The 24,953-nt window shown below is 42.5% G+C and overlaps 1 protein-coding gene across 15 annotated transcripts in view; it reads left to right on the top strand.

Annotated features, from left to right (window-relative positions):
- The window catches only part of NRCAM (neuronal cell adhesion molecule), a 273,058-nt gene that overhangs the window by 210,184 nt on the left and 37,921 nt on the right, over positions 1 to 24,953 (top strand). For 10 of the 15 annotated variants that reach the window (XM_031454678.2, XM_031454676.2, XM_031454672.2 and 7 more), the window contains 13 exons: positions 22 to 206; positions 1,657 to 1,788; positions 9,879 to 10,022; positions 11,257 to 11,368; positions 13,178 to 13,344; positions 13,443 to 13,590; positions 15,303 to 15,427; positions 15,872 to 15,901; positions 17,437 to 17,538; positions 21,912 to 22,109; positions 22,208 to 22,278; positions 23,676 to 23,901; positions 24,281 to 24,396. In XM_031454678.2, the coding sequence (XP_031310538.2) occupies positions 22 to 206; positions 1,657 to 1,788; positions 9,879 to 10,022; positions 11,257 to 11,368; positions 13,178 to 13,344; positions 13,443 to 13,590; positions 15,303 to 15,427; positions 15,872 to 15,901; positions 17,437 to 17,538; positions 21,912 to 22,109; positions 22,208 to 22,278; positions 23,676 to 23,901; positions 24,281 to 24,396 (1,756 nt within the window). The remainder of the gene's footprint in view (positions 1 to 21; positions 207 to 1,656; positions 1,789 to 9,878; positions 10,023 to 11,256; positions 11,369 to 13,177; positions 13,345 to 13,442; positions 13,591 to 15,302; positions 15,428 to 15,871; positions 15,902 to 17,436; positions 17,539 to 21,911; positions 22,110 to 22,207; positions 22,279 to 23,675; positions 23,902 to 24,280; positions 24,397 to 24,953) is intronic. The other 5 variants (XM_031454679.2, XM_031454675.2, XM_064487704.1 and 2 more) reach the window with 1 other exon arrangement.

Here is a 24,953-nt window from a genome sequence, read left to right as displayed (position 1 = left end):
TGTTTTTATTTATCTTATCAGGCCCACCCCAATTATTTACTGGATAAAAGAAGATGGAACACTCCCCGTCAACCGGACCTTTTATAGGAACTTTAAGAAAACTCTGCAGATCACTCAGGTTACAGAAGCAGACTCTGGAAGTTACCAGTGTATAGCGAAAAATGCACTGGGAGCCATCCATCACACCATTTCCGTCACAGTTAAAGGTACATCTTTGTCTAAACTACATGGCTCTGGCCTTCATGAGAGGCAACTGCCTAAATCGTCAGTTACATTTGCCTTTGACTATATTCTTCAGTAATAATAATGTAAAATTATATCAACATTCATCGTACCTGGAAACTCTTTCTCATTGCTCTTTAGAGTGCACCTATAGCTGGTTAAAAATTCGCTCCCCCAAGCTTCCTTACAGAAAAAGTCCAACTGGTAAGTGTAGAAAGAATGAAGGAAATAGAACATCATCGTTAGAAGCCCACAGCTCTAACTGTTGCCGGCAAGAGCCAGTGATGAGTGCTAAAATTACTGGATGGACCCTGAAGGAAAAGCAGGGAATTCGCATAGACTCGGAGTGTTTCTTCTCCCCCTCCCCCCTCCCACAAAAATTAATTACTGAGGCAGTTTTAACATATGTCCACAAATTCGTCACTCCTCCTCCCTTAAGAAGATAGATTAATTTCCCTACTTTTGAGGGAGGGCTGGACTTACTGACTCGCTCCTAATGAATAGAGGACGGAAAGCAGGGAAATAGTAACTTTATATTGGAGAAACCTGGCAGACATCACCCTAACCAAGTGATGAATAACCAATAATGTCATAACGTCATGTTGACGTCATATGTGCCCAGAGAAGATGCAGTTAGAAGGTTCCGTCACCTAAAACCTCAGTCGGAATCGTGAGAAAACATCAAACTCAAGTTGAAAGATGTTCTACAGAATAACTGATAAGTATTCTTTAAAAGTCTCAAGTTCATTAAAAAAAAACAAAGGAAAGACCAAGAAACTGTCAGATTGGAGGAAACTGAGTAAGACGATGTGACGGTTATATGCAACGTGGTGTCCAGGACAGGGTCCTCGGACAGAAATATGACATCAGCAGGAAAACTGGGGAAATCCTAATCCGGAGTGCAGTTTAGTTGCTGGTATTGTACCAGTGTTAATGTCTTGTTTGGGTGACTGTACCGTGGTTCTGTAAGATGTTAACATCAGAAGGGCTTACAGGAATACGCTATACCAACTTGGCAATTTTTCAAAAATGCAAAACTTCAAATATTGCTTCCCAGTTTTATAATTATATGTGTTCTACAGGGCTCAGAATTTCCATTCGTATTTCTTAGCCCTCTCTGTGCCTGTAAATTGCTCTACAACCTTAGAGAAGTCTGTTACCTCTTTAATGTCTGATTAATTGACTGTAAAACGAGATGATGATATTTGAATCAAAAGGCTTTAGAAATAATAGAGAGATGTCAGTGAGTCTCTTTGAGAAGCATTCTTTTGAAAATCTGACGTGTTCTCTGACATCACTTATAAGTCTGTTCACGCCGAAAAAGTGAAACTAACAAATGTTTATTTGTTATTAAAATAGTTCAGTCTACTAAGTTTGCTAGGATAACTTATTTGATTGAATTTTGGGTTTGTTTTTTTTTCTTTCCTCATGAAGCTGCTCCGTACTGGATCATAGCACCTCAAAATCTTGTGCTGTCGCCTGGAGAGGATGGGACCCTGATCTGCAGAGCTAATGGCAACCCCAAACCCAGAATTAGCTGGTTGTCGAATGGAGTCCCGATAGAAAGTAAGTTTCCTTGATGGAGTCCCAATGGAAAGTAAGTTTCTTTGATTGGCTCCAAATGCAGAACGTTTTCAGAGCATGGCCACATCTTAACAGGAAGCAAGTGGTGATGAAATAACTTAGGTTAAGGAAAGAAGCCGTATATAAGTTAAACAGAGGCGCCAAATTACCTTTAGATTTTAACTTTATTACCTTTAGATATAATGTGTTATGACTGAATAGTTAATGCTATTAACGTAACAGTATGTGTTGCTTGGAACTTGGTGGTATTTCCTCTGTTTTTCATCTGGGTCACAGGAGGAATGACGGGGTGAGAAATAAACATCTCTGAAAAGTTTAGATTATCTCCTTTGTTCCAGATGTCAAATGGTGGGTGGAAACATATTAGGAGTCAGAGGAGATGGGGGGGAGGCTAGGAAGAGAGACAGTGAATATGACAAGAAAAAAAACCCGGCTGTCTTAATTTAAAGAGGTTTTCATTCCTAAGTATAGCCCAGATGTTCCCAAGTTCTGCCGTCCTCAGGGGTCACCATCCCATTTAATACGCAAAGAAGAGCACATCCTCTGAGCCCAGCCGTATGCCGATGCTCAGTCCGTGACCAGGTCTCCCTCCCCGGGTGTTGCTGATACTCACACAGCCCTGGCTGCCCCGTGTAACCTCCTTGGCCACGTTCCCCGGACCACCCCTGGCTCTCTCTCTGCCAGCTTCTCCAGGCTGCCACTGTGCCACTCTCCCCAAAGTGTGGCTACAGTCTTGTAAATCCCAGCAAAGGCCACTTTTACAAAACTTGGTTAAAGGGTTGAAGATGATAGAAGGGCATTATAGCAAAGCAAGAAGAAAACAAAACGGATATTACATCTCCCTGCCCCTGGATTCTTAATTCGTATGCCCTGGCCACACAGTGGAGAGCCCACTGCCTTTTGTTTTTCTTGACCCCACCCACTACCCTCCGCTACCGACAGAAGAATCTTTGGACATTTTCCCCTCCTTGGAGTTGAGACTTTCTTTTAGACCCAGAGAGAGAGAATCGATTTCTGCTTAAAACACAGCCTTAGGCTCACGCTCTGTGTCAGTAGCATGGAAATCTCCAAAGATAGTCCTTTCTCACAATAAAGACAACCTTCAGGATTATGATGTAGAATGATTTGGCCCCTCATTTGCTCCAGGCCAGAATCAGAAATTGGTTCTGTTTTTACAGAACCAGAAGGTCCATTCAGCTGGCTTTCCTGAAAGAGTCTTCACCCTAAAATGGATCTGAAAACTACTGGCAGATTTTTTTAAATTGAAGTATCATCGGTTTGCAATGTTGTGTTAAATTCTGGTGTACAGCATAGTGATTCAGTTATACATGGATATATTCCTTTTCAGATTCTTTTTCATTATAAGCTATCACAAGATATTGAGTATAGTTCCCTGTGCTGTACATTAAGACCTTGTTGCTTACCTATTTTATATATGGTAGTTAGTATCTGTAAATCCTGAACTCCTAATTTATCCCTCCACCCCTCCCTTTCCCTCTGGTAACCATAAGTTTGTTTTCTATGTCTGTGAATCTGTTTCTGTTTTGTAAATAAGTTTATTAGTGTCATTTTTTAATATGCTACATAAAAGTGTTATCATATAGTATTTTTCTTTTTCTTTTTGGCTTATTTCACTACATATGACACTCTCTAGTTCCATCCATGTTGCTACAAATGGCATGATCTTGTTCTTTTTTATGGCTGCATAGTATTCCATTTAAGTGGCACACATCTCTGCTTCTTACCGTCAAGGTCTTACTATAGGTCTAGATGGAGTGAGAGATGTAGTTCCTTAAGTATTTATTAGGAGTTTGTCTCACACAACATGGTACTTATCAGATCCTCGGAAACAGACAGCCTGTGTTTACTGTAAAAAGAAATATGTTCTTGGGAGAACACAGATACTAAAGAGGCCAGCAAACTGAGTTTGGATATTTCCACCCCCAATTTTAAATACGATCAGGATCAGGAAAAGCCGCAGAGAGTACTTTGTGGTTGGGAAGCTGTTGCCACTCTCAAAGGCATGTGAGTGAAAACTGAGAAAAAGTGGAAGAAAGCCCAGAACAAAACAAAACAAAAAAAAAGTTTTCTGCTACAGTGTCTGATTTCCTTAGGGATGCATTCAGAATGGCAATAAAGGATGGTGCATGCTCAGCGCTTGGGCACCGCATTTCCCCGCTCAGAGGTTCCATTCAGATTTATGGAAGGTTAAACATGCACGGAGATCTGGCCTCAGTCAAACTGACAATGGGAGGGGACGTCCATCTAGTCACTCTGCGGGAAAGCGGGGAGCCAGGGAATGTGGAAAAGATCAGTCCTTAAACTCGGCAGCCAGAATATAATCACAAGCAGGGAAAATTGAGATGTAGGTGAGTCAGTGCCACAAGGACAAGGGGAGATAAAATAAGGAAGCTGATTTTTCCTCCTGTCATCCTTCCAAACCTGGCACAGGTGGTACCTCTCAGGGAACCCTGGAACTCCAGCTATATTAAGAGCTTTGAACTACTCAGTATAAAATAAATAAGATTCAAGGAGGTAATATCCAGCACAGGGAAGACAGCCAGTATTTTATAACTTTATATGGAGTATAATTTATAAAAGGTCGAATCACTGTGTTGTACACCTGAAACTAGTATCATATTGTAAGTCAACTATATGTCAATAAAAAAATGAGCTTTGAAAATGCACTCATAGACACTCCCATTTAAGTGAAATATGTTGGGGGGAGGATCAATGTGAAAGCCTGCTTGTTCAGGAGGCAGAAGCAGGACAGTGGTCCCTGGAGACAAGAATGCAGCCTGTCTGTTAAAACCTCAAATCATCCATTTGGGTCCAGAGCAGAAGGAGTTAGAACCGAGTCTCTCAAATCAGGTTCCAAATCAGTTCATTTCTTCTACCCCCAAAGTATCTGTTAAGCCTACACTGGAAGGAAAACAGGAGCTCAGCAGAGCTAGGATCAGAGTTCCACGGTGCCTGTGGATCCAGGGTCCCTCGGCCTCCAGCGTGCCCCGGAGCATCACTCTGGTGGACAAGCAAGGGGAGAAGCAGCGAAGCCAGGGGCCCCGGCCACCCGTGCTGGGAGCAGGCACTGGACATTTACACCGAGGGGATGTGAAGCATCCCTGGAAGATGTCTTTTACCACATAGGGTAGGCACGCTAAAAGTGCGTGGATTACCGTTCGGAGTCTCAGACCTGAAAGGTGATGGGCTTGAGACCCTGGTGGGGACTCCCCTCCCCTCCGCTCTGTGCACTGCTGTTCCCCACCCCTTACCCTCAGCAGCTGGTTCCTCTGCAGCTTCTGCTGAGTGGCTTCTTGGCTGGACACTAAGTCTCAAACAGCTCAGCTCAAAGTCAACCCCTCATGCCCCTACCTTGCGTTGGCCCCCTAGGTCCAAGATATGGAGTATATGAAGAAGAAAATGGTTCAAAACTTGTGGAATTCGAGGAGCCTCAGGCCCCTCCCCTTTCCACCCTGCTTGATAGTTAACCCGTGAATTTGGAGGCTTCTAAACTCAACGGCCTTTAAGGTATGGGGGACTGTTCTGGAAACAGGAGACTGAGGCTTGTTTCTCATGGGTGGTTTGCATCTCACAGATGCAGTCAGTGATGGCAGGGCGTGGAGGAAGGATGGTGGGGAGGCAGGGGGAGGCAAGAGAGAGCAGAGGTGGCTGCTGTATACAGTGGCATAGAAATAGCATGGTAAGGATTCCTAACCTTCGGGGAGGACTGGGGTAGACCCTCAGAAGTTAGCTGGGAGCACAGGCTGGCTTGCTGCAGAAAGAAGCCTTGGGTGGACCAGCTGCTGAGGGTGGGAGGCAGGGACCAGTTGTGCTTCTGCAGCAGCATCACGCAGCATCTCCACCAGGTGCCATGCAACAGAGACATTATCAGGGGACTGTGGTAGACAGAGCCTCCCCATTCCTGGCTGGTGACCATCACCTGAGGATGCTGCCACCCTCTCCTCCCACCTCTGCAGCCTCCGGCTGCCACATGCACATAAATACTAGGAAAGGAAAAGCTGGGTCAGGAAAAGGAGGGGTCAGATTTGGGATTTTTTAGCAAACTGTAGTGTTACTGACTTGTAGTTGTGCATTTCAGACCTGGAATCTACTGTTTAACAAAACTAGGGGAATTCATTCAGAAAGAGTCTGGGCTCTAATCTCAGTGTCTTCCAAAGCTCTGTTACCCCCCAGGACTGGCCAGGTTCCTTTAAACTTTCTCTGAAGCAAAAAAAAAAATGGACTGTATTAAAGATAGAATTTGCCCAAAACCACCTAAAATATTTTTGAAACAGTCTGCAGAAGTCAGGAAAAAGAATACAGCTGCAGAGAACTGATGCCAAAAAAGAACTTGGATTTTGTTGTGACCCTCAGGGTCTGGGAGGCTGTGGAAGCAGAACCCAGGACCGGAAAGAAAATGTCCAAGGCCATGGCCGAGGACACCGAGATTCCTGTCCCTGTCCCTGTCCCTGTCCCAGGAGGCAGCCGGAGAGCCTAACACTTGTAGATTTTTAATCATCCCGGTTGAGAGTTGTGATAAGTTGTTCAGATACCAGGGAGGGTATCTAAGATCACCCTTTTATGATGTTAAAAGGCCCCTTTTCTCTAAAAGATGAGAAGTGGAAGGAATGAAGGATAGCAGACCTCCTGCCACAGTTAGATATTTTATGGACGTTGGAGGGAGAAATTGAAAGCCAGCGACACGTGATTAAGCAGTCGGGGAGGAGGGGTGGGCGTGATGAAGGCGTGGTCCCGGATAGTCCCAAGAGTCCACTCAAGCATCTTTCTTCCTTTTTTCCAGAGTAAAGGACTCAGTGGCATCCCCTTATAAGGAACAGAATAAGTAGACGGAGAAGAAAATTCATCTCTTTACCCAGAGATTTGTTCCACCTTATGCTCAGATGTTCAGGTTTCAGGAGATGGTTATACGTAGACTAACTCAGAAAACCTGAGCACTAATCATGCCTGAAACAAACCATGAAGTCTCTGGTTTCTCAGCTACACATACTACCATCCACTTGATCTGTTTCACAAAGTTCTTTTTAAAATAAAATTATGCAACAGATACAAAGATATTTTAAAATTTGATAGTGCTTTTTACATGTAAGGTGGCCCTGATTGTTACTATTCTCATTTTCTAAATGTTGGAAACATTCGTGGTGTTTGCCAGCCATGTCAGGAGAGGTGGAATAAAAGAAAGTATTGTTGGAAGGCTCCCACCCCAGTTCTGAACCTCACCTGTGGGGCTTCAAGTTGTACGGCGTACTTCTATGCTCTTAAATTTCTTTCCCCAGGGTTCATTGATAGCAAATGAAGTTGGTTGTTCCCAGAATTCATTATTATTCCCTTGGGTGTTTTGGGTTTGGATGCTGGAGAGTTATACCCACCCAACAGCCAGCACACAGAATCCAAAGCCTTCAAATGTCCCTGCACCAGCAACTGTGTTCTTTGTCCAATACCAGCTGGGCCTCCATATGTCACCATGACAGTTCTTAGGTTTGCCTGTGTGTCTTTAGTCAGTGCTTGAGGAAAGTGTAGCCCAAACCCCCATGGAGAAATATTTGTTTATTTACTCTTCGTACTCTTACCTAAAGGGTTTATTTAATTCCTAAGCACCTTGCCAAAAATAATTATTTGAAGGCTGCGCCATTGAGCAGAAATAAGGCAGATACACTCAGATGCCTTTCGCAATAACACTGGAAAGAGTTGATAGCAAAGAAAAACACAACTGTGGGCTACATAAAAGCTTTTTAAAATGATGTGTGTTGTGCTTGGCGAGTCCTCACTGGGCAAAGATTGTCCTTCCAGCTTTGTTCATTGAGCCAGTCTTCTGCGTTCATGGTGATGTAAATTCTTCTTGTGGTTAAAAAACACACATAACATAAAATTTAACAACCGTAACCATTTTTTAGCATACAGTTCAGTAGTGTTAAGTATGTTCACACTATTGTGGAATAGATCTCCCGAACCTTCTCATCTTACAAAACTGGTACTTTATGCCCCTTAGTACATGGTAGTGTAACTTTGAAGAGCTTAGTATATTGAAGGAATTTGAGGATTTTCCCACTGAGTCTGCCACCCATCCAGAGAGATGCGACCCAGATCTCTACCAGGGCCTCATCACTGTCTAAGATGCCCGGGTACCACACTTCCGGCCCTCTACTGCCTGGCGGGTCCACAGAAGTGCAGTCACAGTGGACACGTGGCGGGCACTGAGAGTCCCCTGAGGAAGCCCGGCACTGAGGGCCTGACTGCTGGGTCCGTAAGTGCTGAGAATGATTGACAGAGAAAAAGACTCCAGAAATGCTGCTCTGTTCCAGCACGCCTTGCTGAGGCAGCGGAAAGACACTGCTGAGTGTGTGTGAGTCAGAAACGCCCCAGAGATGCTAGACTTGGGATCTGGGACCAGGTGCGTGAGCTGCCCTGAGGGATGTTTCATTCTCAGGTACCTGGCTGCCTGCTGCAGCTGTCATCCTGGGCCAGTATGTCAGTCCTTTGCTGTCATTTATTGAGGAATTGTGGAATTAGAATGTGCATTTTTCTTCTGGTTGGAAGAACGTGTTCCTTAAAGCAGTTTTGAAATGCTTGGAGTCATCAACCGTGGATGTGAGCTAAGATATCACCTCAGAGTATCTTGGTGTACCCGAGTTGAACCAACTGGAGTATCAAGATTTCCTACGTTAGCTATTGATGGTGATCAGAGTGTCAGACATACCACTACACACAGAACCACGTGATCGTAAATTCGTGTGGTTGTAAGCCACACCGTTTGGAGGAACTTGTACAGACATCATCAGTAGAAACAAATGCCGAGGGAGTGGGTGCAGTACTTTGAATATGTGTCCTAAAGCCAGGACGCGTAACTAGAGTTAGATTGATTTTTTTATTATTTGTTTTTATTAGTAAACCCCAGACGGACCGGATATTTGAAATTTTTTAAGTGATAAAGGAGTCTAAATGCAGTGGTAAATATGTTTTAGATGCCCACCCTTTTCCTGTCATCAAAGAGGAAAAACGGGGTTTAGAACGAAAGTGAAGGCTACTTACAGGGCTCAGTTTGCGAGAGCACTTTAAAGGGAAGGGTGCTGTTGTGGAGATGTGATTTTGGTCAGCACGCTGAGGCAAATACCCGTTACCCCTTTTAGTGTCCTTTTAAAGCCACATAAGGTCACAGCCTAAGGTTGAACATTCAGAAAAAGGAATGTATGTCCAAGCGCCTCCAAATTGCTGGGCAAGCCGTGCACTGAATTCACACGCTATAGTTAGGACCTGACCAGTTCCAACCTGCTTCAGGATGGATCCATACTGGTCTTACCATTTTTTTTTAAGTACTTGAGAGATATAGCTGAAACTACTACCTTTAAGAGAAATTTTCCACAGTTTCTTTCTATTTCAGCCTCAGGAGTTTCCAAAGCAGGAAACTCCCATTTGATTATTAGATATATTTTCCCATTTGATTATTACCCTGTATCTGTTTACGTACTTCTTGATTCAATTATCTGTCTATTTCAGTAAGAGGCTCTTAAAAGACACAGGTTTGGGGGCTTGGGTATAGCTAAGTGGTAGAGTGCATGCTTAGCATGCATGAGGTCCTGGGTTCAATCCCCACTACCTCCACTAAAAATTTAAAAAAAAATTTTTTTTAAGACACAGGTTTGGATGAACTAGAGAGTTTCCGTATTTTTGGACAAGATTTTGCTGTCTCTTCTTGATAATTAACTTGCCTTCTCATAAATAACCATAGTTTCTTTGTGAACAAGGTGATGTTTTCCTGAATTTGTATTGCAGTTTACCCCTAAGGTGTGCTTTTTACCCCCGACATCGCTCAAAATAATATTGAAAAGAATCAATCCATTGAAGACTAAATGGCTCTCGGGCATATACCCATGCTGATAAGTAATTGCTGAATTCTGAGGAAGGAAAATCAGGCTGTCTGCCTAGGCTGTTGGTCTTTTCTTTCTGACTGCATATACCGAGATCAGTCTTCTACTGACTATAAATTAGATCTCAAGCTTTACACCTTTTAAGCAAAGAGGAATAAATATATACTTTCTATTTTTATACCCAAACAGTTGCCCCCGATGATCCCAGCAGGAAAATAGATGGCGATACCATTATTTTTTCAAACGTTCAAGAAAGATCAAGTGCGGTGTATCAGTGCAATGCCTCTAACGAATATGGATACTTGCTGGCAAATGCATTTGTAAACGTGCTGGGTAAGCGCTCCCTTTGTTAGAGCCGTGGCAAATTAAATGAATGACTGCTGTTGATTGCCATTCATTCAGCAGAAACAGATTGAGCATCCACTATGTGCAATGGCTCAGCACTTGGCGCTGTAAGGGACCTACGGAGATGGATAAAGATACAGACTCTGCACTAAAGGAAATTACAGTCTGGTCTTCATGTTCTTTCATAACACGATTTTTATAATGGCAAATTCTTCATTGTAGAAATAATCAGATGGTCGGGCTGCTTCATTCACAGTCAGTTATGCTAATGTCAAACCCCTCAAAAGGAGGAGAGCGTTGGTCTACCCGTCATAACTGAATGTTACTGCTGTCCCACCCTGAGAAACTGACACATTGAAAGACAAGTTCTTAATTCTGATTTTTGACAATAAACCATTAGTCATCATGTTCGACCTTGATCCAAGTCGTAGGTGAACAATTGTTTATCCATTCATGACGACATGCTTAGAAAACGATGATGTACATGTCTTCCGAGATGGTTGGGTTTATGTGAACATTGTATTTCTCGTATTGGACAAAATGACTAAGATACATCAAAGTTGTTAAAAATTTATGTGAGAATTGTTTACGTGATGCCAGGGGATTATATTTCAACTCTCCAAGTGTGGTCGGCTCCCTTTCAACCAAAATTAAGGTCAGGAAGCTGAGCAGTACTTGGTATTTTCCCTTCATGCTCGAAATGAAAGTGAGTAAATCACAGGAAGGGCTGAGCCGTTAGGACGTTGTTGGACGTCTGGGAGGCAGTGTTGATTCCTGGCTCTGCGTTGAGTCATCCTCCCCCACCCCTACCTCCTCCCCCCACCCCCATTATTACCCTGAGGTCATTTGTTATTCAGCAGAAATGTATTTGGCCATTATGTCTGTGCCAGCTGCTGTGCTGGTTTATAGGGAGGAGATAGTAAGTCCCGTTCCCTGTCTGCCAGGCACTCAGTGTAGGAGGAGATGTAGATCAAGAAATCAGTCACTAAAATTCTGTGCCTGAGTAGGATGCAGGGCGTGAGGCAGAGGGAGCAAACTTGCTTTTTTCCATCCTGAGTGACTAGCAGTGTCATAGCTGAGTGAGAACACAGGGGAGCGATAGGATGGTTGTGCCGTACCACGAACTCCAATGGTCTTAAAACAGAATGCAATAAAAATACACAGTAGGCTTAAATGTTCATTTTATTCTCATATTTACTTTACCTCTTCAAAATGTTTTCAGCTGAGCCGCCACGAATCCTTACGTTTGCAAACATCCTCTATCAGGTCATCGCCAACAGGCCTGCTTTCCTCGACTGTGCCTTCTTTGGGTCTCCTCTGCCCACCATTGAGTGGTAAGTAATGGCCCGATCTGTTTGTAATATTTACGTTTGTCAGAGCCTTCAAATTTCTCAACATGCTGGGATTTAGTCAGAGAACAGACAGGAAAAATGCAGTGCAGAATCCACCCCGGTATTCATTATTAAATGTATTCACAAATATTTGTTAACTCCTCGCTCTGTGCTAAAGACTTTCCCATGTGCAGTCTGTTTGGCTGCACACTTTGTCAACCACAGAGATGTATGTAAATGTTTTTGAAAAAAATTAAAAGGTGCTGTGTTTTACAGTGCCACGGACATCTCTGGGACCTCATGAATGGCGGGACAGGTTGGGGACCATTCCTTGATAGTGAAATATCATTTGGGGTTGGGCGTAAAGGTCTGTAAGTGTAAAAGCAGAATTTGCTGTGACCAGTGCTCCTCTCCCACTGAGCTTCCTGACTGGGAGCCAGCCCCCCTGTGTCCTTTCACTCCCACTTTAGACCATCTGCTTGCCTGTATCACTCCTAATACAAGTCCTGTTCATCCTCCTGGGCTTGCTTGGAAGAATGAGTGAAAGAAAATGGGAACATTGATTTATGGGTCACCTGTGAGGTGCCAGACCCTGTGAAGGGCTCCACCTACTGCTGTGAGATTAAAGCCAGGTGTGGGATGAAAGCACCCTCTCCCCAGGTCTCCACGTTAACTGCAGAGAAGAGAAGCAGAAGGTTTCCTAGCAAAGGGGCAGGGTTAACGTACCTAGTCCCCCCTCCCCCACCCTGGCCCTGCTGTTCATCCATCCTCACTTCTCCTGTCCGACACTAACCCAGAAGCCGAATGTAGACACACTTTCCATGCACGCTTTATTCTCTTTCTTCCCTGAATCTTTTCCTGTTTATAATCTCAAAGATACCACTCAGCCATAAAAAAAGAATGAAATAACGCCATGCAACTATGTGGATGGACCTAGAAATTATCATACTAAGTGAAGTCAGAGAAAGACATATATCATATGGTATCACTTATATGTGGAATCTAAAAAAATGAGATAAATGAACTTGTTTACAGAAACAGACGCACAGATGTAGAAAACAAACATACGGTAACCAAAGGGGAAAAGGGGGAGAAGGATAAATTGGGAGTTCGGGATTAGCAGATACCAACTACTACATATAAAATAGATAGACAACAAGTTCCTACTGTACAGCTCAGGAAACTATATTCAATACCTTATAATAGCCTATAATGGAAGAGCATATGAAAAAGAATATATATATGTGTGTGTATGTATAACTGAATCACCACGCCGTACACCAGAAACTAACACAACGTTGTCAATCAGCTCTACCTCAATGATATAAATAAAGTCCCGGAAACACTTCCTGATACACTCTCAAAAGTATAACCCTCGTAACCTTGATGTAAATCTCTTTAGAACTGTAGCCTGCAGATGGAGTTGCAGGCACAGCACAGTAGAGGGAAGAGGTCAGAAAAGGAGCAGTCTGCATTCTGCCTATTTTATCACTTATTTAGAAAGAAAGTAGGTAATGATATGTTTATTAAATTGTGAATCTCTCATAATGAAAATTGCAATTTAAGAATTTTGTCTTGCTGTGCTGATTCTTGAAGAACCATTTATCACTGAGTTCTCCAGTTAGCATCCTGTCTTTGCACTGACCCCGCCCTGATTTGCAAGCATGCAGTGTGCTGGTGCAGCCTGCAGCTCGCTCTGACCTTCATACTGTCATGCAGATCATGGTATGTTGACCTTGAACGTGGCTCTTTATGTCTGACTTCAAATTCCCACGTGTTTTCTTTCTCACTGTGATCATTCCCATAATGAAGGTTTAAAGGCGCTAAAGGCAGTGCTCTTCGCGAAGATATTTATGTTTTACATGAAAATGGAACTTTGGAAATCCCTGTGGCCCAGAAGGATAGTACGGGAACGTATACGTGTGTCGCAAGGAATAAGTTAGGAATGGCAAAGAATGAAGTTCACTTAGAGATCAAAGGTAAGGCAGAGGGGACAAAACATTTTCAAGTATTATGTGACTTGGAGCGAATTCTCCAGCTTTGGCATTGGATAACGAATGGTCACTTTCCATTTCAGATCCAACAAGGATCATTAAACAGCCCGAATATGCAGTCGTGCAAAGGGGGAGCACAGTGTCCTTTGAATGCAGAGTGAAACACGATCACACCTTAATCCCCACTGTCATGTGGCTGAAAGACCATGGTGAGCTGCCCAGTGATGGAAGGTATTGGAAGAGCATTTCTTTCCTTTTTCTTCCTTCTCTCTTTAAGCTGCTCTCAAAGTAAAGACTGATTGAATAGTAACTTCACGGTTATATTTGTAAAGTTTCTGAAGGCTGCTCTCTCTCCAAAGTAGATGCACATTTTTTCCTCCCTGCTGTAAAATGTTCGGACCTGAAAAGGTATCAAGTTATTGAAATAAGACCCTGAGAATGTTTGTCTGCCTTTGTGTGTTGGTCCCCTGTGTAATTCAGGATGCGAAAAACCTTTCGGGCTTTGGACAGCATCCATTGTTTTCTGCCTTGTACAGTGCAGTCTTAACAGCTGTTTTCATTAGCATTCTACAAATAGGCAGAAATACGATCTCTTTAATCATCAGAGTGTGCCTGAATCCTTGTCGGTATTTTAAAGGACACTCGTTTTATTGGGATGGAAGTTTTCTTTGATTTTACCTAAAGCCAGTAGAAGGAGTGGGGGGAAGAATGAAGCTTTTTAAAAGAGCTTGAACATTGCATTCCTTCGTCTTGGAATGGAGGGACGGTCATCCCAGCTTTCCGGGTGAGGCTCTCAGTTCGACTAAGCCCACAGAGTTGAACGTGTCAATTTTAGCTGTGACAGAGGGGCCACGAGCTTCACCCCTACTGGAAGGGATGCTGTATGCTGTATGGTTTCTGTGGCTCCTTTCAACAGTGCCTAATGGTCCCCCGTTGCTTGTTAATGGCCCTTAAAAGAACTATGTGGTCTTTTCTATGCCCTGAGTTTCCATCTCTCTACACTTCAACTGGTCAGTTTTATCTGTGGAATCTGAATTGATAACGATGAGAAGGAAGTGGGAAGAAATGACCATCGGGTTAAGTTGGCTAAAGCTCTCACTTCCCCTGTGAAGACAGTTATTGATTCATGCAGCCTCGTTCAAACCATGCATGAATCTCATTTACACGGGTTTTTGACCCACTGAATAAATTGTCATATTCAAAAGTAACCTCTAAAGGGGAAGGTATAGCTCAAGTGGCAGAGTGCGTGCTGAGCATGCTTGAGGTCCTGGGTTCAATCCCCAGTACCTCCTCTAAAAATAAAATAAAACCTAATTACCTCCCCCCACCAGTTTAAAATAAAATGATACAATAACAAATAAATAAACATTTTAAAAAAAAAGAAAGCAACCTCTAGAAAACTCTTCGTGGTGATTGCTGATCTCATCTTGCTGTTTCCAGTCATAAAGCTGATTAGCATTGTCTGCATTTTCTTTCTCCTGTGAGAGTTTATGCCTGCGGCAAAACGATACAAAAATTCTGCTGTAAGTAGTAAATTATTTAAAAACACACACTTTGTTAGAAACTGAGCTGGATGAGCTGTGGCAGCAGGAGCCGTAGGAAAAAGCCCTCTAGTCGAGGTACCTGACGCCGCCCCCTCACCCCCCACCCCCAGCTCTGGATACCCCGTCTAAGGAAGTTTCTAAAAGTCTAGACGTGTGGTTGAAAGCCACTGGACCAGGTGACTTGTCATCATTTCTAACCCAAGATTCTAATTCATTCAAAACATTTTCCAACTTTAATCACGGTGAAAGTGACATGTATAGGATTTTAGCGCTAACGTGCTGCAAATCTTTATCATGTTTGTCTTTTATCGAATTCACAGTTTCTTTCATGCCAGTAAAATGATCGTTGGGTGTGGTCAGATGTCCACTGTAGCTGCTCCAAATGTGTTCCCGTTGCAGGTTCACCATTGACAAGGACAACTTGGTGATAGCTGATGTAAATGACCAAGATGGGGGCACCTACACGTGTGTGGCCAACACGACCCTGGACAGCGTTTCTGCCAGCGCTGTGCTCAGCGTTGTCGGTAAGAACTGGAACACAGCCCGCACAACTGGCTGCCCTGTTTTAGGATGAAAGGAAAATTGTCGGTAGTAAATATCTGCTGGTTATAGTTTTACCGTTTTATAGGCAAGTGAAATACCCACACTTTTCTTCTTTGAAAGATGCCTTTGAGACGATCATTTTAATATAAATGTACTCTGTAGCAGCACTGGAACAAAATGGTAGTTTTGCATGTTACAGATATTTTTGTAAGAAAGCTGGGGGAAATAATCTACTTTTATTTAAAGTTGTTGGGGTTTTTTCCCCCTGGATTGTGACTGCATGTTTATCAATGCCATGTGTGACAGCTAAGCGTAAGACTCCATTTGATAGTGTTAATCACGCTCAGCCTTTGTCTTCTTGTGCTATCTTATATCTTTCCGTTACTAATTTTGACTAAAATCCTTTATATTAATGTCCTTTCTAGCTCCTACTCCAACTCCAGCTCCCATTTACGGTAAACTAATATGACTCTTTTTTTCTCTCTTTTCTTTCAAACGATTTCACATGTGCAGAAAAATTCAATTACTTTCTTTTTCTCCATCATGCCATTGTGTTTCTTTAAGGAAAAGGTCTCTGTCAGATGTTCTGCTCTGTTGTCCATTTACTGCTGTAAATCATTTCTTCATTAGAACTCTGAAACTTTCCGCTGAATATGTTGCCGCTTCCTTCCGAGTATTTCATGTCTTATGAGAAAGTCATTTCATTTGATGGAAGTCTCGCTTTGATATGATTTCCTTGTAAAGCAGCACAGTGCTTTTTCAAAAGCCGTAAACTGAAAAAGCGATTTCCAATATCATTCCACAAATCAGGTTTCTATTTCAATCTGTTAAAAGTTGTTTTGGAAAAATAAATGTTGTTCAGGGATGTCATTTTCAAGAAATTTACGTAGGAAAACAGTGTGTGTTTAGAACAGCATTTGCCCTTTGTATCAGAGAAAACCAACTTACTGTGTTAAAGGAAGATGAATCACGAAAGAAAGACCAAAAGGAGAGTGCTCCCAGCTCGGGAAATTTTTCTGAGTCTGGAAAATGAATCAGAAATATTTTCCAGCAATCTCTTTGATTAAAGAACCCTCTTCTTTATTCAGCATATACAGACATAAAATTAATTTTTTGGCAAAAACTCAGCTGGATTTGACATCGTATCATGAGTTATGCTATAGAACACCTGTCCCTTGTGGACGTGTACGGCTTCTTTACTGGTAGGAAGGGGGTGGTTCATATTGTTATAGGGCTTCTGGTTCTTCCCAGAGCCAGGGTTACTGCCCAGAGCAAGGTTGGGAAAAGCCCTGGGGGAACATTAACCCTCTGGATCTCAGAAGCACCATTCAAAGAGGCAGACATGCTTCTGGGACACCTTCATCCCAACAGGTGTCTGTACCCTGGTGTCTTCTAAGAATAAACACATCTCGCCAGGTTCCTCACTGGCTCGTACTGAGCAGCCGCATAAGGTGCGCATGCCAAGGGCTACCTGTATAGCAGGAATTTTAGCATTCCCTTTAAAAATATAAATATTCTTCAGGAGCCCCAAAACCTGTAATTTAGCATGTTTCAGAAAGAACATTTGCATCCTCTTTGAACAGTACATGCGTTTCTGCCTGTTTTTGTTTTTCAGCATTTGCTATTCTCTGTTTCCCATTGATTAGAAATTAAGCTTCCATATTACTTTTTCTGTTTGTGCTCCTTTATGTTTTTGAAAAGACATGCACTGAGAGTGCTGGAGAACCATTCGTGTCCCCTTCACTGGCTTTGGTGACGCGGGATTTAGTTTCACTTGAAAGAAAAGCAAGCAGAGCTCGCTGGCGGGTTACCTTGGGCATGCGTGTGCGTTCCCAGCAATCTCAGGTGTCTTCACCTCCTTCCGGCCGCATGCTCACTGGCCGTCATGTGTGCTGTGTCTTTAAGAGTCCCCTCCGTGAGTAGTGTCCTGAGTAAAGGAGGACCACCTGAGGTTGGATGGTTAACTGTGATGTGTGTCTTTGGTCTGCAGATGTCCCAAATCCTCCTTTTGACTTGGAATTGACCGATCAACTTGACAGGAGTGTCCAGCTGTCATGGACCCCAGGCGATGACAACAACAGTCCTATTACAAGTATGTGGTGCCATTTGCTTGATCACCAATAGACTTAGTGACCATTTTCAAAGCACTTTATCACATGCAATTGAAATTCCTTGCAGAGGTATTTGCTGGCATTCTCTGCTTCGTTACTGAAAGAACCAAAACATTTATTTATGGCTGTCTTCTCCTCTGAGCTGGAGTTACTCCCCGTGATAGCTTCTGGTATGACACACTGATTAATTGCTAAAGATGTTAAGCAAATACACTATTGTTTTGTGTTCAAGATCCATAAGGATCACCTTAAATGTCCACCACAGTTGGAAAATGTATCTCGAGTTAGTCATTTTGCCAGTTATTATGGGAGGAAAAGATGGGAGGACCAGGTGTGATGCCCAGTCTAAATGTTAGGAAATTGAGACTTGGTGAGTGAAGTGACTTTTCACGCCCACGGTTGGTAACAGAAAGGGGTGTAGACATCAGATCTCTCTTCCCATCAGCCCCCGCTACAAAGTGGCACGTTCACCAATGTCAGCTGCTCACCTTCATGACATCAGCCTAGAGAATAAAATCAGGTGAGGGACCACGCCATCAGGACACTGGAAGCACTTAGTAAAATTAGACTATAGACAAGCTTAGAAGTTTTAAAACAAAAAATATACTTAAGAGAGTAGACCTAAGACTGTAATCTATTACTACCTTCAGGTATATCCTGCAAGAAGACTAAATTCCTTTCTGATGACTACCTAAGATAATTCGGAAGTGATGTGCATGCTGATTTTTTTGCACCTGTTGGTAAAGCAGAATATTCCCATTGAAATTAAGCAAAAGCCTCCTGTCTACCTTGTGTTATTTAGTGATGTTCCTTTCTCAATGGAGTTTTCAGTCCTTGATCAGAACGTTCACTTATTCATTCTGAGGCTTCCAGTTAATTCAATGCATTAGCCAGAGCCAGCTGGTTAGGATGCTTGGAGACTCTTTTTACCCATGTTAAAATGATACTTTTAGATTTCAAGGCATTTCTGCGCTTTCATTCATTCATTCATTCAACAGATATTGATGTGCCTATGATGTACGAGGCATTCTTCTAAAACAAAATAGGCAAAAATCTCTGCCCATATGGAGTTTATATTTTAGTTGAGGACACAAATAAGATGAAATTAATACTTATTATTGTATATAATGTACATAATACATACATTGTGTATATAATAATATATACACATAATATATACATTATGTACATTATATATTATAATGTATGATACATTATATACATATACAGAATGTATATATACAATGTATTAATATATAAACATATCAATACTATGTTATTGTATATAATGTCATATATATATATGTCTGTATATACACATTATATATATATATATATATATATATATATATATATATGTATATAAACACACACACACACTACTCAGATCTCCTTTCAAGAGTGGACCCACTACAAGGAATGTCAACAGAGACTCCATCCACAGCCCCTTCCCTAAGGATCAGCTGCACTGTTCCGGTGAGCCACTTTCTTCCTGAGCTGGTCCAGTGACCGAGCCCAGCGAGGGTCCTGGAGCTCGGCCAGCCCTCCTGCACAGCTTAACTCTGGGGCTCCTCATGACCTGGCTGAGACTACCTGTACTGGAGTCAGGATTCTCCCACATGCTCCTCCCTCCCCCTCTCCTTTCACAGACGTCAGACCTGCATTATGGTCTGAAGATCTTCTCTGCCTACCCCTGCCTTTCTTTTGTCTTTCACGGGCTCTTCCCCAAATCAGTCTCCTGCACATCTAGTTCCATGTCTGCCTCTGCTTCCTAGAGGGCTCAAACACATGTATATCTGTACACATAGTTGTGGGCGTGGGTATGTGTGTGTGTCTGCATTTAGGCCATGCAAAAAACAAAGCAGGAAAAGGAGATGAAAGAATCTGGGGGCTGGAGGTATAATTACCAGCAGAGTGGTCAGGAAAGGCCACGTTAGGAAGGTAGCATTTGGCTATATCAATAAAGACGTGAGGAAGTAGGTTGTGAATACACTAGGCAATTATCTGGGGGAAGAACTCTCCAGGGAGATCAAGGAAAGGAGCAAAGGCCTTAAGGATGGGAGCGTGTCTGCGTGGAGGTCAGAATGCCCAGAATGAAATTAACAAGAGGAAGTGAAGCAGGAAAGAAGGTCAAGGAGGTAGAGTTGGTGGATGGAGTGGCTTGGGAACCGTGAAGGACCTTGTGGGCCACTGGGGAGGTTGGGAAGGAACTGTAGGGATTTATATAATAGAGGAGTGGATCACACTGGCTGTCCTATTGAAAATGGTCTACGGAGGAACAAGAAGGGGAGAGGGGAGACCAAGCCGGACCACGGTTCTCAAACTGTGCATTGAAATACCCTGCGGAACCCCAGCAGACTCACGGGGTGCCCCAGGATATTTCCTAAATTTTCAATGTTTAAATTTTGGTTTTTCAAAAACACAGTGACATATGTCAGACACACCGTGAAATGCTAGCTTGAGGCAGTCCACAGATACAGTATTCTATCGCTAACTCATATTGTGACCACATCACATCTCGGCAAAGCCTTTGCTGTGATAAAAAGTAAGGACTACGTGAAAGTCAGTGTGAAACGGGAAATGAAAAAGGTGGCGTCCAATCCGTTTTCAAGGCTGGAGAAGTTATGCAGTGCTTAGTAGATTTTAAGTTAAGACCTAGACTCTTATTCGATTGTATAGACCTAACAACTTAATACAGAGAAACGTTACATACTTCTTTGGACCTAAGGGAGCTATGAAAAAAAAAAAAACGACTGAAACACTCAGCACATCATGAACTGAGAAAGTCTGGGAACTTGTGAGTGAGGAGGTCACACAATAATTCACACAAGAGATCTTGGTGGCCTAGAATAGGCTTGGAAGGATGGAGGAGCTGAGAACTGATAGGCTGAGATTTTGCATGTATTTTAGAGGTACAGCCAACAGGACTGTCGAGGGTACGAGAGAAGGGGGAGGGGCCATGAAGGGCGGCAAGGTTTTGACCTGAGCTGTCACTGCCAGTCGGGGCGAAGATCGGGGTCAGTCTCGGACACGTGCAGTTGGAGGTACTGTACTGGACAAGCATGTGAAGTCCTCGAGCAGGCAATGTGCTATCCAAGTCTGAAGTTCAGGGGAGAAAGAGGGGCTGCAGATGTAAGTATGAAAGTCATCACTGTGTGAGACTGGAGATCACCGGAAATTCATGTAGGTGGAAGGGAGAACTCTTAAGTACTGAGCTCCGGAGGACTGCAGCACATCTTTCTAGTTCATCTCCGTATCTATAATTCATATCGCATAGTAGGCACTTAATGAGTCTCTAAATTCCCACTTTTTACAAGGATAAAACATGTACATACCCCCAAATTTTAATAGATACAAGAAGGTACGCACTGAAAAGTACGTCTTCCTCCCACTCCGGACTCTCAGTTCCTCTGGTGATATCAGTGTTAGTGTGTCTCCTCTGAGAGGTAATACATGGACATTCAAGCAACTACATACATGTGTGTGGCATAGTAAATCTTTTTATTTTTACATAACTGTCATGTCCAGCACACACTGTTCTCTACCCTCCTTGGCTTCACTTAACAATATATTTTAGAAACCATTCCTCAGTGCATGCGGAGCCGCCCCATTCAGTTTTTACAGCAGCAGAATATTCCATTGTGTGGATGCACCAGAATCGGTTTCATTGGCGTCCCGTTGATGAACGGTTAGGCTGTTGGCAGTTAAGTTGTTTCAATTGCAAACAGTGCTGCGGTGAGGGTTCCTTTCCGTGTCTTTGAACATATGCGTGAGCACGCTTATTCCAAAATAAATAGCTGGAAGTACAATTTCTCAATCAAAGGGTATCTGAATTAAATGGTGTTAGATGTTCTGAAGTATCCTCTGTAGAAGATGTACCAATTTACACTCCCCACAATGTGAGAATGCTTGTTTCCCCGTGTCGTAGTCAACAAAGTGTGTTATACCTTTGATTGTGGCCAGCCTGTTGAGTGGGAAGTGGTATCTCCCTGTATTCAATTTAACTTCTCCTGTGATGAAAAAAAATCGACCATCTTTTCGTATGCTTAAACTTTCCTAGGATTATGTTGATCACTTCTAAAGGGTTTTACAAAACTAAGCTCAGTGTGCTAGAGAAAGAATACCAAATATTACTGGATGTGCTTAAGTGTTGAGGACGATGAGAGAACTCTGAAATCAAAATATTCTAACGAATTTTTCTTGGAAGTGAAAACAGTTTGTGTTCAGCTGCTCTCGTTAGATTGTCCTGTTCGTTATTCTAGCAACCCAGCTGTTACCCTAGCAACCTGCGGTTGGGTGACCGAATTCACTGTCTTGGGTTTGTTGTGTGTGTGTGTGTGTGTGGTGTGGCCAGAATTCATCATTGAGTATGAAGATGCAATGCATGAGGCAGGGCTGTGGCACCACCAGACTGAGGTCCCCGGGACGCAGACCACAGCCCAGCTCAAGCTGTCGCCATACGTGAACTACTCCTTCCGAGTGATGGCAGTCAACAACCTGGGAACCAGCCTGCCCAGCGAGTCATCTGAGCAGTATTTGACTAAGGCCGCAGGTAAAGCCAGACTTCTGAGATCTGAAATAAAATAGAAACGTTTGCCCCTGTTTGCAAAAGCACCAAAGCTTACAAGTATGTGGCTGCTTCACTTCTAGAACCAGATAAAAATCCCACGGCTGTGGAAGGGCTGGGATCCGAGCCCGATAATTTGGTGATTACGTGGAAGGTGAGCTCTGCTTGAAATCTCCAACTGTCCTTGGTGTATTTGAGAATGGAACAGAAAAGTCGTTTTTAAATAATACCTTATTAAAATCCCATTTCAGTACCCTGGAAATAATGCAGTATTGACTCATAGAGATCTTCCTCATTTTTATTACATCTGCTTAGTTGTTCATTTGTGTAAATTTAACATATTCTATTCAACCAATTTTTTTATAAATGAGAATTTTGTTTGTTTCAAATATTTTGCTATTAGAAATATTGCTGCAATAAATATCTGTGAATTTTAAAAATCCCATTTCACCCATTTTGGGGGAAAATATGTATTATATATCTTTATTAAACTGTCTCTTTAATAACAGTATTGTGTGGTTGTTAAAAACTTGATCCTTGGAACCCAAATGAATAGGTGTAAATCCTAGCTTTGTAAGTGTGTAAATCCCACACTTCCTAACCGTGTAACTTTAAGGCATTTCTTGAACATCTCCGTTATGTATTGTATCATGGGGATAATAATAGAACTAACCTTGTAATATCAAAGGAGTTAATGCATGTAAGGCACTTAGAATGGTACCTAACACATATATGTGTTCAATAAATGCTAGCTAGTATTATTGTTGTCATGGAGAATCATCCAGAAGACATGTACCAAGTTACTCCCAGTAGTTCAACTTCTCCTTTTTTCTTTGGCTTACCTGCATCTTCTGGTCTTGGGAAACTAATAGAGATTTACTTGTGTGATTTTGAAACTTATTTTAGATAGATCCACACACAGTTGGAGGCATACCTGTTTGTACATAGTTATACACATACGTGCATGTAGAAACAGGATAGAATGACAAGCCGATCTCTTTTTTTGTATACTTTCAATAAAGAAAGAAATAACTCACAAGTTTGGGTCTCCAAGGAGAATAGACAGTGATGTACTGTCACACAAATGAGAATACCTCAAGGAAATGGTAGAACTGAAAAGTTCTGGGGGAAGGGTACAGCTCAGTGGTAGAGCACATGCTTAGCATGCGTGAGGTCCTGGGTTCAATCCCCAGTACCTCCTCTAAAAATAAATAAATAAACCTGATTACCTCCCCTCGGCCAAAAGAAAAAAGAACTGAAAAGTTTTATGTCCCCCACCCTGGACTGTGGAGCCAGCGTTTGACAGACTTCTGTGGTATTTACTGCTTCAAGATAGAAATTCACAACCTTTCAAATGTGGGTCCCGAACAAGCTTTGAATCTCAACACAAGTGAAAGAAAGATAACAAGGTCCCTGGAGAAAATTGTTAATGGCTTGTATTTTAGTGTTTCACTTTCTTTAAGTCTGGGAATTGAATTTGCCCTTCCAGGAAAAGATTTTGCAGTCAATCTGTTTTAGAAGCTCTGATTATTTATTTGGCTTTTCTTGTAGCCTTTGAGTGGTTTCGAATCTAATGGGCCAGGCCTTCAGTACAAAGTAAGCTGGCGCCAGAAAGATGGCGACGATGAATGGACGTCTGTGGTTGTGGCCAATGTGTCCAAATACATCGTCTCGGGCACGCCGACCTTTGTTCCGTACCTGATCAAAGTTCAGGCCCTGAATGACGTGGGGTTTGCGCCAGAGCCAGCTGTAGCCACGGGGCATTCTGGAGAAGACCGTGAGTGTCTGATGCTGTTTCAAATGTACTTTTCCCCAGCAAAACAGACTCACCAAGGTGCACATCAAGGCCATTTCCAAAGGTGCTTAGATTGGGAGGGAGTGGGGGCGGCAATTATATTGTTTAGCATTTCTGCACTTCAACAGCCTGCTGTGTAGAAAATACATTCAGAATGTTCAAAGTTATTACTTTTTAAAAAGATGTGTTATTCTCACAAAGTCCAATGAACAAATATCAAAAAAAAATCTACTCTTCATTGCTGATAATACATAGACTAGGACTAGGGCATGCTTCAAGCCAAAGTTATTAGACAGTGCTATTTTTGCATGAAATTCAAAATGACATGATACTTCTATCCCTCTTTGGCATCCTTCCCTAGTCCCAATGGTGGCTCCCGGGAATGTGCGCGTAAGTGTGGTGAACAGTACCTTGGCCGAGGTGCACTGGGACCCAGTACCTCTGAAAAGTATCCGAGGACACCTGCAAGGCTATCGGGCAAGTGAAAGATTTTTTTTTTTTTTTGTCCTTTTCTTAGAAGCAGGCCATCAGCAAATGCCAGAAGCACTTTTCTTGGCCAGAAGAGGCCTTGAAAGTTTGTCTGGTGTGTTGTCTCAGGCAGGCCACCTCTGAAGAACCCCAGCTAGAGCTGAATCAAAATCTCCCTGCACACAAAGTGAGGGGAGATAACCTAACATTCCCCCAATGAAACAACACGTGCACAGAATGAGGAAAAGTAATGTTTAAAGCAATACTGACAGCATGTGTTGAACATAAGAAATTATCCTGGAAACAATACAGACTTTTTAAAATAATTGAGATTGCTCTTGAGATCACTTAGTCCCAACTGAGTTATTCTTAAAAACATCAATTATCTTTGCTCTTGGGAAGCTCAGAAAGACTGATTCATATTTTTTGATTAATAAGTGGTCAAAAAACTTTTACACCTACAAGGGAAGTCAGTTTTGACTTGTTAAACCCTGACCCCTAGGGGTCACTTTTGGCACTGCATCATGTTCAATTTTGGTGGTTTTTTTCCCCCAAGATTTGCTGGG

Source organism: Camelus dromedarius, chromosome 7 (assembly GCF_036321535.1).
Source record: "Camelus dromedarius isolate mCamDro1 chromosome 7, mCamDro1.pat, whole genome shotgun sequence".
Taxonomy (NCBI): Eukaryota; Metazoa; Chordata; class Mammalia; order Artiodactyla; family Camelidae; genus Camelus; species Camelus dromedarius.
This window is presented reverse-complemented; position numbering and strand designations above follow the sequence as displayed.